We start from the raw sequence: 12817 nt of genomic DNA, 5'->3' as shown, positions 1-12817 counted from the left end.
TATTTTCTTAGAATTACCTTCATGAGTCAGTAATAGCTATGGAAAATAGCCTCTATTTCTGTCATTAAATATTCTTAGAAATCTTGTCATTGGTGGATTATTAAGCGCATCCCACAGGAGCTATGCAGGTGGCTGGATATCTGACCAAAGCCATATTGGTAGTTAATAAACCATAACTATGACAAAACTGTCATAATTCATTATGCAGTTATAATGTTTTGTGATGATTTAAACTTTAGGGCAGTAAACTTTTAGAGCTAAAAGAAAACCACACGGATCGCTAGTCAAACCTTTCATTTTCTGTATGAAGAAAACTATCCAAAGCAGCCACGCTAACCAACAGTCTATGATTTCAGCTAATTAACTGCAGAGCCAAGACCAGAACTTCTTTTCTGATTCCTAATGGAAAAATGTTCTCCTCTCAGAATACTTTCTTTAGAGGAATTCTGCTTTACAAACATGAAAGTATAGACACACTAAGTATACCAAAAATTCTAAAGGTCTATTAAAGAAACATAAAAATATAAATTATCATAAATTTGACCTAAGATCAATATATTAGCAAAATTAAGTATGACTTAATTACCTGCTTGTGTCATTGATTTTTTTTTCATTTATTTTGCATTCTGAAAATGGCTCTTTAAGACTGATTTAGACGGCTTAGGTCAATTTTCTTTAAGCTATAAGAGAAATTTTGATGTGTTGCCTCTTATTCACTTATGCTAGCATAAGCTTTCCAATTGATACCCTCATTACTTAGAATGTTTAAAAATAGCTATTGTGATATCTAAGTAAGTGAAGTCTTGAAGAATATTAGTTGCAGGGAATTACAGCTTTACTAATCAGTGTCTTCCACGAATTGACAGCATCAGAATCACTATAGAATTTGTTAGAAAGGCAGAATCTCAGCTTCCCTTTCCTGAGACCTAAACCTACCAAATCGGAGTCTGTGGTGTGAACAAGATCCTGGGTGATTCAGATATGCCTTAGGATTTGAGAAGCACTAACAGAGTTAGTAATCTCAGAACCTGTTTCTACTTGATGTCATTTTCTTGTGTCTTCCGTCCTCACCTTTCTTTTTGTGTCCTGCCTCCCAAACCCCAAAAAGGAACATAAAAATATCAGTGTGCTTTAATAAAGCAAAAAGAGGGACATCTGGGTGATTCAGTGATTGGTTGTCTGCCTTTGGCTCAGGTCGTGATCCCAGGGTCCTGGGATCAAGTCCTGGATCTGGCTCCCCGCATGGAGCCTGCTTCTCCCCCTGCCTATGTCTCTGCCTCTCTCCCTGTGTCTCTCATGAATAAATAAATAAATAAACAAATCAATCAAAAAAGTTCAAGTCAAAAGTGTGTAGAAGGGAGGAAAGGATATACTCTGAGGGGGCATTGGAGGACTAATTGACTAATTATATGTCTTTGGAATATTTTTAGCATCTAGCAGATCTACATTTTCCCACCCTTCTGTGTTCCCCCCTAGAGTCACTGTTCACATTGGATCCTGCTCCCAAAATTAAGGTTGTGTAACTGCATGAAGAAGTGAAATACAGGAGTTAATTATACAGTGTTGACTTTACAGAGGGTGAGCCACAAAGCATCAAAAGCAGGGACTGCCTGTTCCAGTTAAGGACAGAAAACAGCAGAGGATATATTATTGGTTATGTAATCTGGGAACCACTGTGAATAACAGGCATTGTGAGGCAGATGAGAAAAATGGTTGTGATTAAAAGCAAAATAAAGTACCTCAGTCCAAGCTTCCATCTACAGAGATGATTCTCAGGAGTTTTTCTTCTAGTGAGTGATAGATTGATTGTCTAGTATAGTGATTAAGAGCTTAGACTCTGAGCTAAAACTTTCTTGGTTCAAATTCCAGCTCATCTACTTCTTGGCTCTGTCACTGTGGGCAAGTTACTTAACCTCTAACCTCTTCATCTGAAAATCGAGAAAACAATAGTACCTACCTCGTGGGGTTATTATAAATAGCAAACAAGAAAATGTATGTACAAAATACTTGGCACAGTGTCTGAAATGTAGTAAGTACTCAGTAAGTGTACTTACTGAGTACTGTAAGTACTCAAATAAGTGTACTTATTTGTTCATTTGCTTATTTACTCATTTATTAAGGTTTTTCTCATCAGTCTCCCTTGTGAACAATAGCATTATTTTATGGATCTCTTCTGGGATTTGGTTGTGGTTTGTGGCCCTGACCTACAGCTCTTATTAAGGAGCTGGGCTAAAGAGTGAGTGTCTGTTGATCACCTCTGGGATTAGGAGGGCTATGCTGGGTCTGATGGTGGTGATAGTGGTAGAGAGTATAATGAAGAAAAAGAGAGGGGCACCTGGGTGGCTCAGTGGTTGAGTGTCTGCCTTTGGCTCAGGTCATTATCCTGGGGTCCTGGGATCAAGTCCCGCATCAGGCTCCCCACAGGGATCCCGCTTCTCCCTCTGCCTGTGTTTCTGCCTCTCTCTGTAAATAAATAAAATCTTTAAAAAGAGAGAAAAAAAATAAAAAGAAATATCATACAATCCCTTGAGGCACTTAGATTCTGAATGGAAAGAGATGAGATGCCCTAATACATGGAAAAAACCCAACAGATGATTAAAAAAAAATCCACCGTGTTCCTATGTTGAAAATTGCATGGCATATATGAGGATGTTTGGGGTGATTGAATGGTGGCCATCAGGATCAGTCATCAATACCTGTGATTTTCTTCGGGTGTCTTCTACAAAGAAGGAGGAAGAAAGGGAACTGTTGTATCTGTAAGGTAAAAAGTGTGATAAGCATGGAAGATTTTCATTTAAACAGACTTGAATCTTAATTTTAGAAGTTGATTAAGCAATGGAGGGCAGCCTGTGAGAAAGTCTTAATATCGATGCTACTAAAATTGCTGCCAGTTTTTACCTCACTGTGGTTATACGAAGGCAGGATACAGCCAAGAGGGGTGAAGTTCCAGAGAGTGCTAATCAGATAGTGTTCTATAATTTCACTGTTCTACTTTAGGTTGACTACTTTGTAATACTTTCAAAGGAATTCAGGTTTTGGAGAAATTAGAAGGTAGAGGTTTATAGATGTTCAATAAATGGGCTATAAATTAGATGTTGAGATAAAATATTACAGAGCGTGGTCGTGTAGGGGCGCCTGGGTGGCTCAGTCAGTTAAGTGTCTGCCTTCAGCTCAGGTCTCCGTCCAAGGTCCTGGGATGGAGCCTCATGTCATGCTCCCTCCTCAATGGAGAGTCTGCTTCTCCCTCTCAGTCTGCCCTTCCCCCTGCTTATGCTCTCTCAAATAAATAAATCTTTTTTAAAAAATACATTAAAAAAGAAATAAATAACTGTGTAGAAACCAGTGTTGTCTCTTTGTTCTCTGTCCCCTGTGGTTCACGCTACTGTCTGCCTGTCCAGAGCAGTTTTAAGAAGTCACTTCTGTCTTCAGGTCTGGAGAGGGTAGACTAGGATGGGATAGATTTGGGCTGGGGAGAGCAGGGACTGGGTAGAGTTGGTAGCAGGAAGGTAGTCAGCAGCATTGTGTTTACATTTTGGGTAAATGAAAAGGCCCTGAAGGAGGACTGAGGGCCAGGCTAGTAGGGTGAGAGGTAGAGATGGTTTTTAAAGATTACTTTGAAACTGTCATGGACATCTTTAAAATAGAGAGGGGGGAAAAATACTGTTCAGGCATAAAAACCAGGGCCATTCTCTAATTCCAGAGAAAAATGAAAATGAGCATCTGTCAGTGGATGGGTTAAATGTTGTGCTAGGGTCACTCAGCATCTAGTTAATACTTCCAGTCTGGAGTCCCCTTCAAATGTTTGGTTCACAGCATCTGACGCTCTGTCTAATCTGACTTTATTCTTTGTGCTTCATTTCCACAGTGCGCATGTATCTCAAGTCAGCAGTGTTTCGACGACTGGAGAGTAAGTTATTTGGCTTGGGGTTTCCCCTCTTCCTTTCCCATATATCAAACAGAAAAAAAATACTCTAGTGGTGTATGGTTTTGGAAGATTAATACAATAAGCAACCGATGATGATTTTTAAATTTTTTTTTAATTTATGATAGTCACAGAGAGAGAGAGAGAGAGGCAGAGACACAGGCAGAGGGAGAAGCGGGCCCCATGCACTGGGAGCCCGACGTGGGATTCAATCCCGGGTCTCCAGGATCGCGCCCTGGGCCAAAGGCAGGCGCCAAACCGCTGCGCCACCCAGGGATCCCCCGATGATGATTTTTAAAACCACTCAGAGGACTAAATAAGATGTGTTCCTGTTTGAGCCTCTGCGTGGGTGTGTGACCAGAGACAGCTGAATCATTTGAACATACAAGATTTTTGTTTCAGTCAAAATAACATCAGAGACTATTAATGTTTGCAAAATACGTGTTTAGGGAGGTATCTTGCAGTGGAGGATGCCATTAAAGGTTAAAGTGTAACAGTGTCTTGTCTTCTCTCTTCCTCATTTTTAATCAGCCTACATGGATTGAGTACCTATGTTAGGCCAAGCATTGTGTAGGGTATGTAATATTAAATAAGCCTTGGGCTCTGGCTTCAGGGATTTGACAGTCTAAGAGGGACACAGAATCAAAAGGAAATTAGTCATGGTAACAAGTCTCTTTTCCACAGAGCAATGACAGTGCTCTGTTGATTATACCAATCACGTGTCTTTTTCCTCCTAAGGCTACCAACTGCATGTAGACTAAAATCTAAACTCCAGGGATGTCTGGGTGGCTCAATGATTGAGTGTCTGCCTGAGGCTCAGGTCATGATCCTAGGGTTCTGAGATTGAGTCCCACATCGGGCTCCCTACAGGGAGCCTGCTTCCCCCTCTGCCTACGTCTCTGCCTGTCTCTCTCTCACTCTGTCTCTCATGAATGAATGAATGAATGAATGAATGAATGCATGCATGAATGAATATATATGTATATATTTAAATAAAATTACTTATTCATGAGAGACACAGAGAGAGGGGTGGAGACATAGGCAGAAGGAGAAGCAGGCTCCTTGTAGGGAGCCCGATGCGGGACTCGATCCCGGATCCTGGGATCATTCCCTGGGCCAAAGGCAGATGCTCAACTGCTGAGCCACCCAGGCGTCCCAATAAATAAAATCTTTGAAAAAAAAAAATCTAAACTCCAGTTACCTGCCATTACCTCCCTCTCTGACCACATTGCTCATTGTGCTTTGACCACATGACATCCTACTTCTGGAATAGGCCAAGCTTATATTTGCCACAGAGCCCTTGCACTGGCTATTTTTCAGCCTGGCCATTCATTTTCTTATCATTCACTTTTTTTGTTCAAATGTCCTCTCCTCCGAGAAGCCATCCCTTCCTATCCACAGTCCCTCTCCAATCCTGTTCGCCATTTTGGAGAGAATTTATCACTATCTGAAACTCCATGGTTTGTTTATTACCTGTCTCTCTTTTTTTAAGATTTTATTTATTTATTGAGAGAGAGAGAGAGAGAGAGTGCAGTAGGGAGGGACAGAGGGAGAGAGAGAGAGAGTCTTAAGTAGACTCCACACTGAGCAAAGAACCCAGTATGGGTCTAGATTTCACAACCCTGAGATCACGACCTGAGCCGAAACCAAGAATTGGATGCTCAGCCAACTATATCTGACATTTTAAAAATAAGTATGTGGTTCTTTTTTAAATTAATAGCTTTATTGAAATATAATATACAAAAAACTATACACATTTAATGTGTACATTTGATGAGTTTGGATGTGATTCTTTTTTCAAGTGCAGGAAAACATGGTTTGAGGAGTATATGTTTAGAATTTTTCATGCAAAAAAAAAAAAAAAAGAATTTTTCATGCCACGTTATCCAGAAGTAAATAGCATGGTAATAAAAGAAGACTTAGACCCATTAAAAAATTATATAACTTTAAAACAGATACCTTATCTGTCTTATGATGCACTCTTCAGCCTCTGTGCTTAAATGTTTTTTCATGCTGAATGAAGTAAATCTCTCCTGCTATCTTCAGTAATACATACTGGGATGTTTGCATGAATACAGCTTCGATTATATACATCACAATTTAATTGAATAGAGGTTCAGAAAGACTTTGCTGTTCTAAATAGTAATTGTTCTGGTGAGGTGTTTCTTTTTAATAGCATTATTACCTTAAAGGGATTCTAAATAGATAATAGGCATCATAATAAATTTGTGCCAATTTGCTTTGTAAACCATACTGTCTTCCTCTGAAGAACTGGTGAAATCTGAAGGAACTCACCTATATAAGAATAGGTCTATTATTACTCTGTGAGGAAAAAATATTTCCTCATTCTGCCTTATATTAAATGACCCTTATTTCCTGAATGCCTCTGATAATTGTTGCTAGACTTGCTGTGAGCATTTCAATAATCCTGATCCTACAAAGATGAGAAACATAGTTATCAAATTGGTAGAATTTGTCATGTTTGGTTTTATTTTTAACACACGATGCAGACATTTCGAGATGTCTCATATGCTGTCTTTGCTCATGAAGCAGTGGTAGATCTACCATTGAAAATGCTGATATTCCCAAAATTATAGATAGAAAATTTTAAAGGCAAACATTGATAAAGTTGTTTGCCTGATGGACTCTGTATTCTGCTTTTATTAGACTCTTAGAAAGAACCATCCGGTCAGCAGTAGAACAGCATCTTTTTGATGTTAATGGCTCTGGAGGCCAAAGTTCAGAGGACTCAGAATCTGGACCATCATCAGCATCTTCAGCCACATCAGCCAGACAGCGCCGCCGCCAGTCCAAAGAGCAGGATGAAGTTCGACGTGGCAGAGATGTGTGAGTTGGATTGGTGCTTATTTGCATTTTCTCCTCTTCTTTTAAAAATATGCACCTAAATTAGTCACTGTGTTATAGGCATTCCCATATCAGTATTCAGGTTAAAACTTTAAAAATTCCTTTTTGACTATTTAGCTAACACTTGCAAATTTGTAGGTGACTAAATCAATATTTCAGTTTTGCTGGATGTTTTATATTGTCTAGATGTATGTTGTAGGAAGCCACCTCTGATTTAATACATTTCATGGCTTCCTTATGAATATCTTTTTTTTTTAAGATTTTATTTATTCATGAGAGACAGAGAGAGGCAGAGACATAGGCAGAGGGAGAAGCAGGCTCCTCACAGGGAGCCTGATGCGGGGCTCGATCCCAGGACCCCGTAATCACGATCTGAGCCAAAGGCAGATGCTCAGCCTCTGAGCCACCCAGGCATCCCATGAATATCTTTTTTAACAGGGATGCTGACTGAACTCCTGGAGGAGAAAATTGCCATATGCCTGTCCAGAGGTTTGTTTGTTTTTTTTTATTTTATTTATTTATTCATGAGAGACAGAGAGAGAGAGAGGCAGAGACACAGGCAGAGGGAGAAGCAGGCTCCACGCAGGGAGCCCGACGTGGGACTCGATTCTGGGTCTCCAGGATCACGCCCTGGGCTGAAGGCGGCGCTAAACCGCTGAGCCACCCGGGCTGCCCTTTTTTTTTTCTTTTAAGATTTATTTGTTTGAGGGCAGCCCGGGTGGCTCAGCCGTTTTGTTTGAGGGCAGCCCGGGTGGCTCAGCCGTTTAGCGCTGCCTTGGGCCCAGGGCGTGATCCTGGAGTCCCGGGATCGAGTCCCACATTGGGCTCCCTGCATGGAGCCTGCTTCTCCCTCTGCCTGTCTCTCTCTCCTTCTCTCTCCCTGTGTCTCTCATGAGTAAATAAATAAAATAAAATAAAATAAAATAAAATATTTATTTGTTTGAAAGAGAGTGAGCATGCACACACACGCACATGTGGGGGGCACAGTGGTTGGAGGGGAGGGACAGGTGGTTGGGGGGGGAGGGACAGAGGGAGAAATCCCAAGCAGCCTCCACGCTGAGCAGAGATCCTGACCTGAGTAGAAACCAAGAGTTGGGCACCCCACTGACTAGGCCACCCGAGCACTGCAGAGGTAGTTTTTTCTTATTAGATAACATTCATTCACTTATTAGACTAACTTATAAAACCAACAGATTTCCCTACTATATTGGGCTGATGAAATATCACTGTAGAGTATGACAGTAATACTCTGACATTTGACTACATTTTAATATAAGAAAGGTTGAGCTTAAGTCTAATCAGAAGAGGAAATGCTTGAGTTCTTTATTATTATGACTATTATAAGCTTTCCCACAGCATGAATTTATGAGTAGTAGCATAAGGAACTTTATTCTCCATTAAAGGATTTGATACAATACAAATAGATCATCATCATCAATATTTTTCAGTAATCATCATTTAAATATCAGGAAAGTAAAGTTATATTCATATATTTTTCCTGAAATTGTTAAGTTTATTTTTATTTACGATAGCATTTAGTCTATATAAAGTTACTGTTTTGAACTCCTTATTAAATGTCAAAGACTAAATCAGACCCTACTCCCCCTTATTCCTTTTCACCTGGATTCATAATGTACATGAAAATCTTAGGGGTAAAAAAGGAAACTTCTTTTTACTTAAAGAAAAACAGAAAGGCAAGTAGTAAAAATACCGTGCTGCATATTATGAAGATGGTTAAGGACCATACTAGCAAATGTAATTTTAGAAATAAAACAGTATCAGTGGTATAATCCACTGACTTTTTAAGGGATATATGCAGCACTTTAAAAAAAATTTTGTCTTGGAGCTGGTGGGTAGGAGGGAGTGCTATAATACTACCTTTAGAAAACAGAAAAATTGTAATACAGGAGATGGTTACATTTAAAATTAGCTACTGACTAAGCTTTATAGACAATGTTTAGGAGTATAATTAGTTTGTGTACTGCCCATACTGTGTTACACAGCAAGTGTAAATTATTTAATATTGTTCTTACCCTCTGCCTCATTTTTTGCCAAGTAGTATGTAGCAACACATTGCGTTTTTAAAATATCCTTAGTGTGTCACGACATCATGTTTTCCACCCTCTGTGTTTGGACAGAGGGATAGCAAGCAGAGGTTGGAAGTGGTAATAAGCACGAGGAAGAGATCAGAGACAGACAGTGATAGTATTGATGGTGGGTGTGTGGCAGCAGGCAGGGGTGCCAGGTCCAGAAGAATAGAGAATGGCAGAAAAATGTGAAACGGAGTAACCTTTCCTGGTTACTCCTGAGAAGTTAGAGCTTCCCAAGTCCAGGCATGCTTCTATTATAAGTTATTTTGAGCCTATTTTACTGTCAATATCAGGAGAACAAAAGGAAATAAAGAATGGTAGAAACCAACTAATCTACCAACCTGTGAAACTCTAGCCTTCCCCTTAATTTTTCTTCTCTGGATTTCCTCTACTGCTCATGCTCATCTCTCATTGTGGTCAGACTGGAGCTGTGCATAAATCTCAGGTTGCAAACTGTGTGTGGCTACAGTAACTTACAAACAGTCTCCTTATTCTTTTTCCTTGATACATGGTCGGGGCAAGCAAAAGTCCTCTTCCTATTCTCCCTGTTGGCCTTAGCCTCCTAGTTATATGACCTCTTCCTAACCTGACACATGAGTATTTAACATGTCTTGATAGTCCTTTCTCATCAACTCCTGTCCACACTGCACTTCCTCTCTGAGCTCACCAGGTCTGTGGAGGAGCAAGGCCCTCTCAGGGCCCCAGACCTACTACTTCTGTCCTCACAAAGGTCCTCTCCAGTACGTCCCCAGTAGATACACTAACATATCACTCATTGTGCGGAGGTTGAGAATCATTATCATAGCCCATAGTAAGTATGTTTTTCTTAGTATATACCTATACACAATTGATTCATTTATCAAAGATTTTTATCAGGCTTTGCTTAAAAAATAAAAGTTAAGCTAGATTTTACTATATCCTGTTCAAAACTGTTAACCGTATAGAATGGTTAAACAGTTTTTAAAAGTAGAAATTAGTGAGCAGCCCAGGTGGCTCAGTGGTTTAGTGCTGCCTTCCGCCTAGGGTGTGATCCTGGAGACCTGGGATCGAATCCCATGTCGGGCTCCCTGCATGGAGCCTGCTTTCTCTCTCTGCCTGTGTCTGTGCCTCTCTCTCTCTCTCTCTCTCTCTGTGTCATGAATAAATAAAATCTTTAAAAAAAATAGAAATTAGTTGTATTTTTATCTATAATTTTGTTTCCTAACAACCTAAAGCTGCAACCAAATAAAAAAATATATATCCTTAAAGCCAATGATAGCCATATTTCAGGGTGAGATTATAGTCAATAAAGTCTGTACTAAAGTCATCATGGCAAATTTTTGAAATAAATACAGAAGATAGACTAAGACTATAAATATTTCATTTTAGTGCAAATGATTTCTTCTTTGTCTAAATTTATAAGAAACATTATCAGGTTTATATTACTATTTGCTACCATAAAAATATCAAAGTTTAAGGGATATATTTATTATGTGAAGGGGTTCAGTCTAATTTATAAATTAAAAAACTTGCCATTTGCTGGGTACATGGAAATGATGACTCTTGGTTATGGGTATATGGAAGTTCATTGTGATAGTCTTTCTTCTATATTCATGGAAATTTTATATTTTTTTAAAAGCAAAGAGTAATTTAAGTGGTTTCAGCTGTCCAAAATACAGTAAGCTGGAAATTTGTACACATTTGTTATTTAAATACTATATTAAATTCCTACTACAAAGCCAAAAGGAAAAAAAGAACATACTCTATTAGGGGAATGATAAATAATTGAGTATTGCCAGAGCATTAACTAAGTCTGTAGCAGTGAGGAAGAAATTCTAGATAAAGTGAGAGGCCCCAGAGATCTGAGTTCATGTCAGATTTCAGTTATGTCAAGTATGATTGAAACCTGTCAGAATGGGGATCCCTGGGTGGCTCAGTGGTTTAGCGCCTGCCTTTGGCCCAGGGTGTGATCCTGGAGTCCCGGGATCGAGTTCTGCGTCGGGCTGCCAGCATGGAGCCTGCTTCTCCCTCTACCTGTGTCTCTGCCTCTCTCTCTCTCTCTGTCTATCATAAATAAATGAATGAATGAATGAATGAATGAATGAATGAATGAATGAATGAATCTTTAAAAAAAGAAAGAAAGAAAGAAACCTGTCAGAATGTTGCAGGCAGGAGTCATATACCAGTCAGTGCTCCTCACAATCACATGTGTACTGGGGCTGAAAGGATTGACTCGCACAAAAGCAGACTTTTTTTTTTTTTTTTAAGAGTACAGGCTTTCCACATGAGCGCACTGAACAGAGTTTCGTATGTTTATTTTGACAGCATTTATTCCAGCCATTCGTTCACTATTCAAAAAGATTATAAAATAAACCTTGTCTTTTAATTTCTAAGACTGTTTTTTAGCTTTTGATTAATCTACTAGGCCTACTATAACCAAGTATTACAGCCTAGGTGGCTTAAACAAGAGGAATTTATTTCCTCATAGTTCTGGAGGCTGGAAGTCCAAAATCCAGGTGTGTACAAGGTTGGTTTCTGATAAGACCTCTCTCTTGGACTTCCAGACAGTGCCTTGTCACCATATCCTCCCATGGCCTTTCTTCCATGTGCATGCTCTCCTGGTATCTCCTCCTTTTCTTATAAGAACACCAGTTCTGTGGGATCCCTGGGTGGCGCAGTGGTTTAGCGCCTGCCTTTGGCCCAGGGCGCGATCCTGGAGACCCGGGATCGAATCCCACGTCAGGCTCCCGGTGCATGGAGCCTGCTTCTCCCTCTGCCTGTGTCTCTGCATCTCTCTCTCTCTCTCTGTGACTATCATAAATAAATAAAAATTAAAAAAAAAAAAAAAAAAAACACCAGTTCTGTTGGATTAGAGCATCCACCCTTATGGCCAGATTGAACCTTAATTACCTCTGAAAAGGCCCTGTCTCCAAAAACAATTACATTAACAGATGGTGAGGGCTTCAACATAGGAATTTGGGAGGAAGCACAATTCTGTCATAGCAGCTTTCAAACATAAAAACCCCTCCACAAAAAAAATTATAATAGGATGTTTACCCTAGGAGTTAGGGGAAATATGAAGACTGATAGAATTTATATAGCAAAACAAATAATTTTGAAGTTGCAACCAAACTCCTCCAACCATCCATAGAAGGCACCATTCTCAGTAGATGGAGGGGAGAGGTTGAAGATGTCTGCACAAGTACATGTGCCAGCATGTTAGTCCCTGTCAGCTCTTCCTCTGCCATTATTTTATAGTTAGGATATTTCTAATGATTGTTGTATAAATCTTTTATATGATTTTACTAAGTATTTTTACATTAAAAGTTGTATGAAATAAGACTAAATTAAATATGGAGTACTAAAAATCACCAAAGATAGTATAACTTTGAAAATGTTATGGTAAATATTAATAATCATTAATATAATAGTATTTAAATCATAATTTTGCCTCCATGATGTGAATTTAGATGGAAGAATGAATATTTAAGATTATCTTCCATTTTTGGATATGTTGAACTGATGGTAAAATACAGTCATCTGTTTTGTTCTTAAGAGCTCATTTATTTCAAAATATAGCTGTTTTGTTCTTAAGAGCTCATTTATTTCAAAATATAGCTCATTTATTTCATTCATTTAGGGAGTTACCGTAACTTAGTCAGGTTAAGGGAGAGATCTCATTCATTTGTACCTTAGCATGCCATGACACTACCCTGATGGCTTAATTTGTCCTGGGATGTAGTAAAAAAAAAACAACACTTTGCTAAGAATTTAATTTTATGAAAACTCCTTAAGGGAATGTTTAAAATACTCAGAATGATTTCAAGAGTGTTAAGTGAATTAAATTCTGTAGATAAGACATTCATATCTATTTCTAAAACTATGTCATGAAGGATCTACAGTTATAAGCTTACATCCTAAAACTCCTTGTACTGGGAAGTAACAAATCCATATTTCAATT

The 12817-nt window shown here is 39.0% G+C and overlaps 1 protein-coding gene across 9 annotated transcripts in view; it reads left to right on the top strand.

Moving 5' to 3' along the window:
- Positions 1-12817, top strand: part of FAM13A (family with sequence similarity 13 member A) — a 342559-nt gene that overhangs the window by 269287 nt on the left and 60455 nt on the right. For all 9 annotated transcript variants that reach the window (XM_072810208.1, XM_072810206.1, XM_072810209.1 and 6 more), the window contains 2 exons: positions 3866-3907; positions 6590-6769. In XM_072810208.1, the coding sequence (XP_072666309.1) occupies positions 3866-3907; positions 6590-6769 (222 nt within the window). The remainder of the gene's footprint in view (positions 1-3865; positions 3908-6589; positions 6770-12817) is intronic.

The sequence above is a fragment of the Canis lupus genome, chromosome 33 (assembly GCF_048164855.1).
Source record: "Canis lupus baileyi chromosome 33, mCanLup2.hap1, whole genome shotgun sequence".
Classification (NCBI taxonomy): domain Eukaryota; kingdom Metazoa; phylum Chordata; class Mammalia; order Carnivora; family Canidae; genus Canis; species Canis lupus.
The sequence above is the reverse complement of the archived record's forward strand: the minus strand, read 5'-3'. Positions and strand labels throughout refer to the sequence as shown.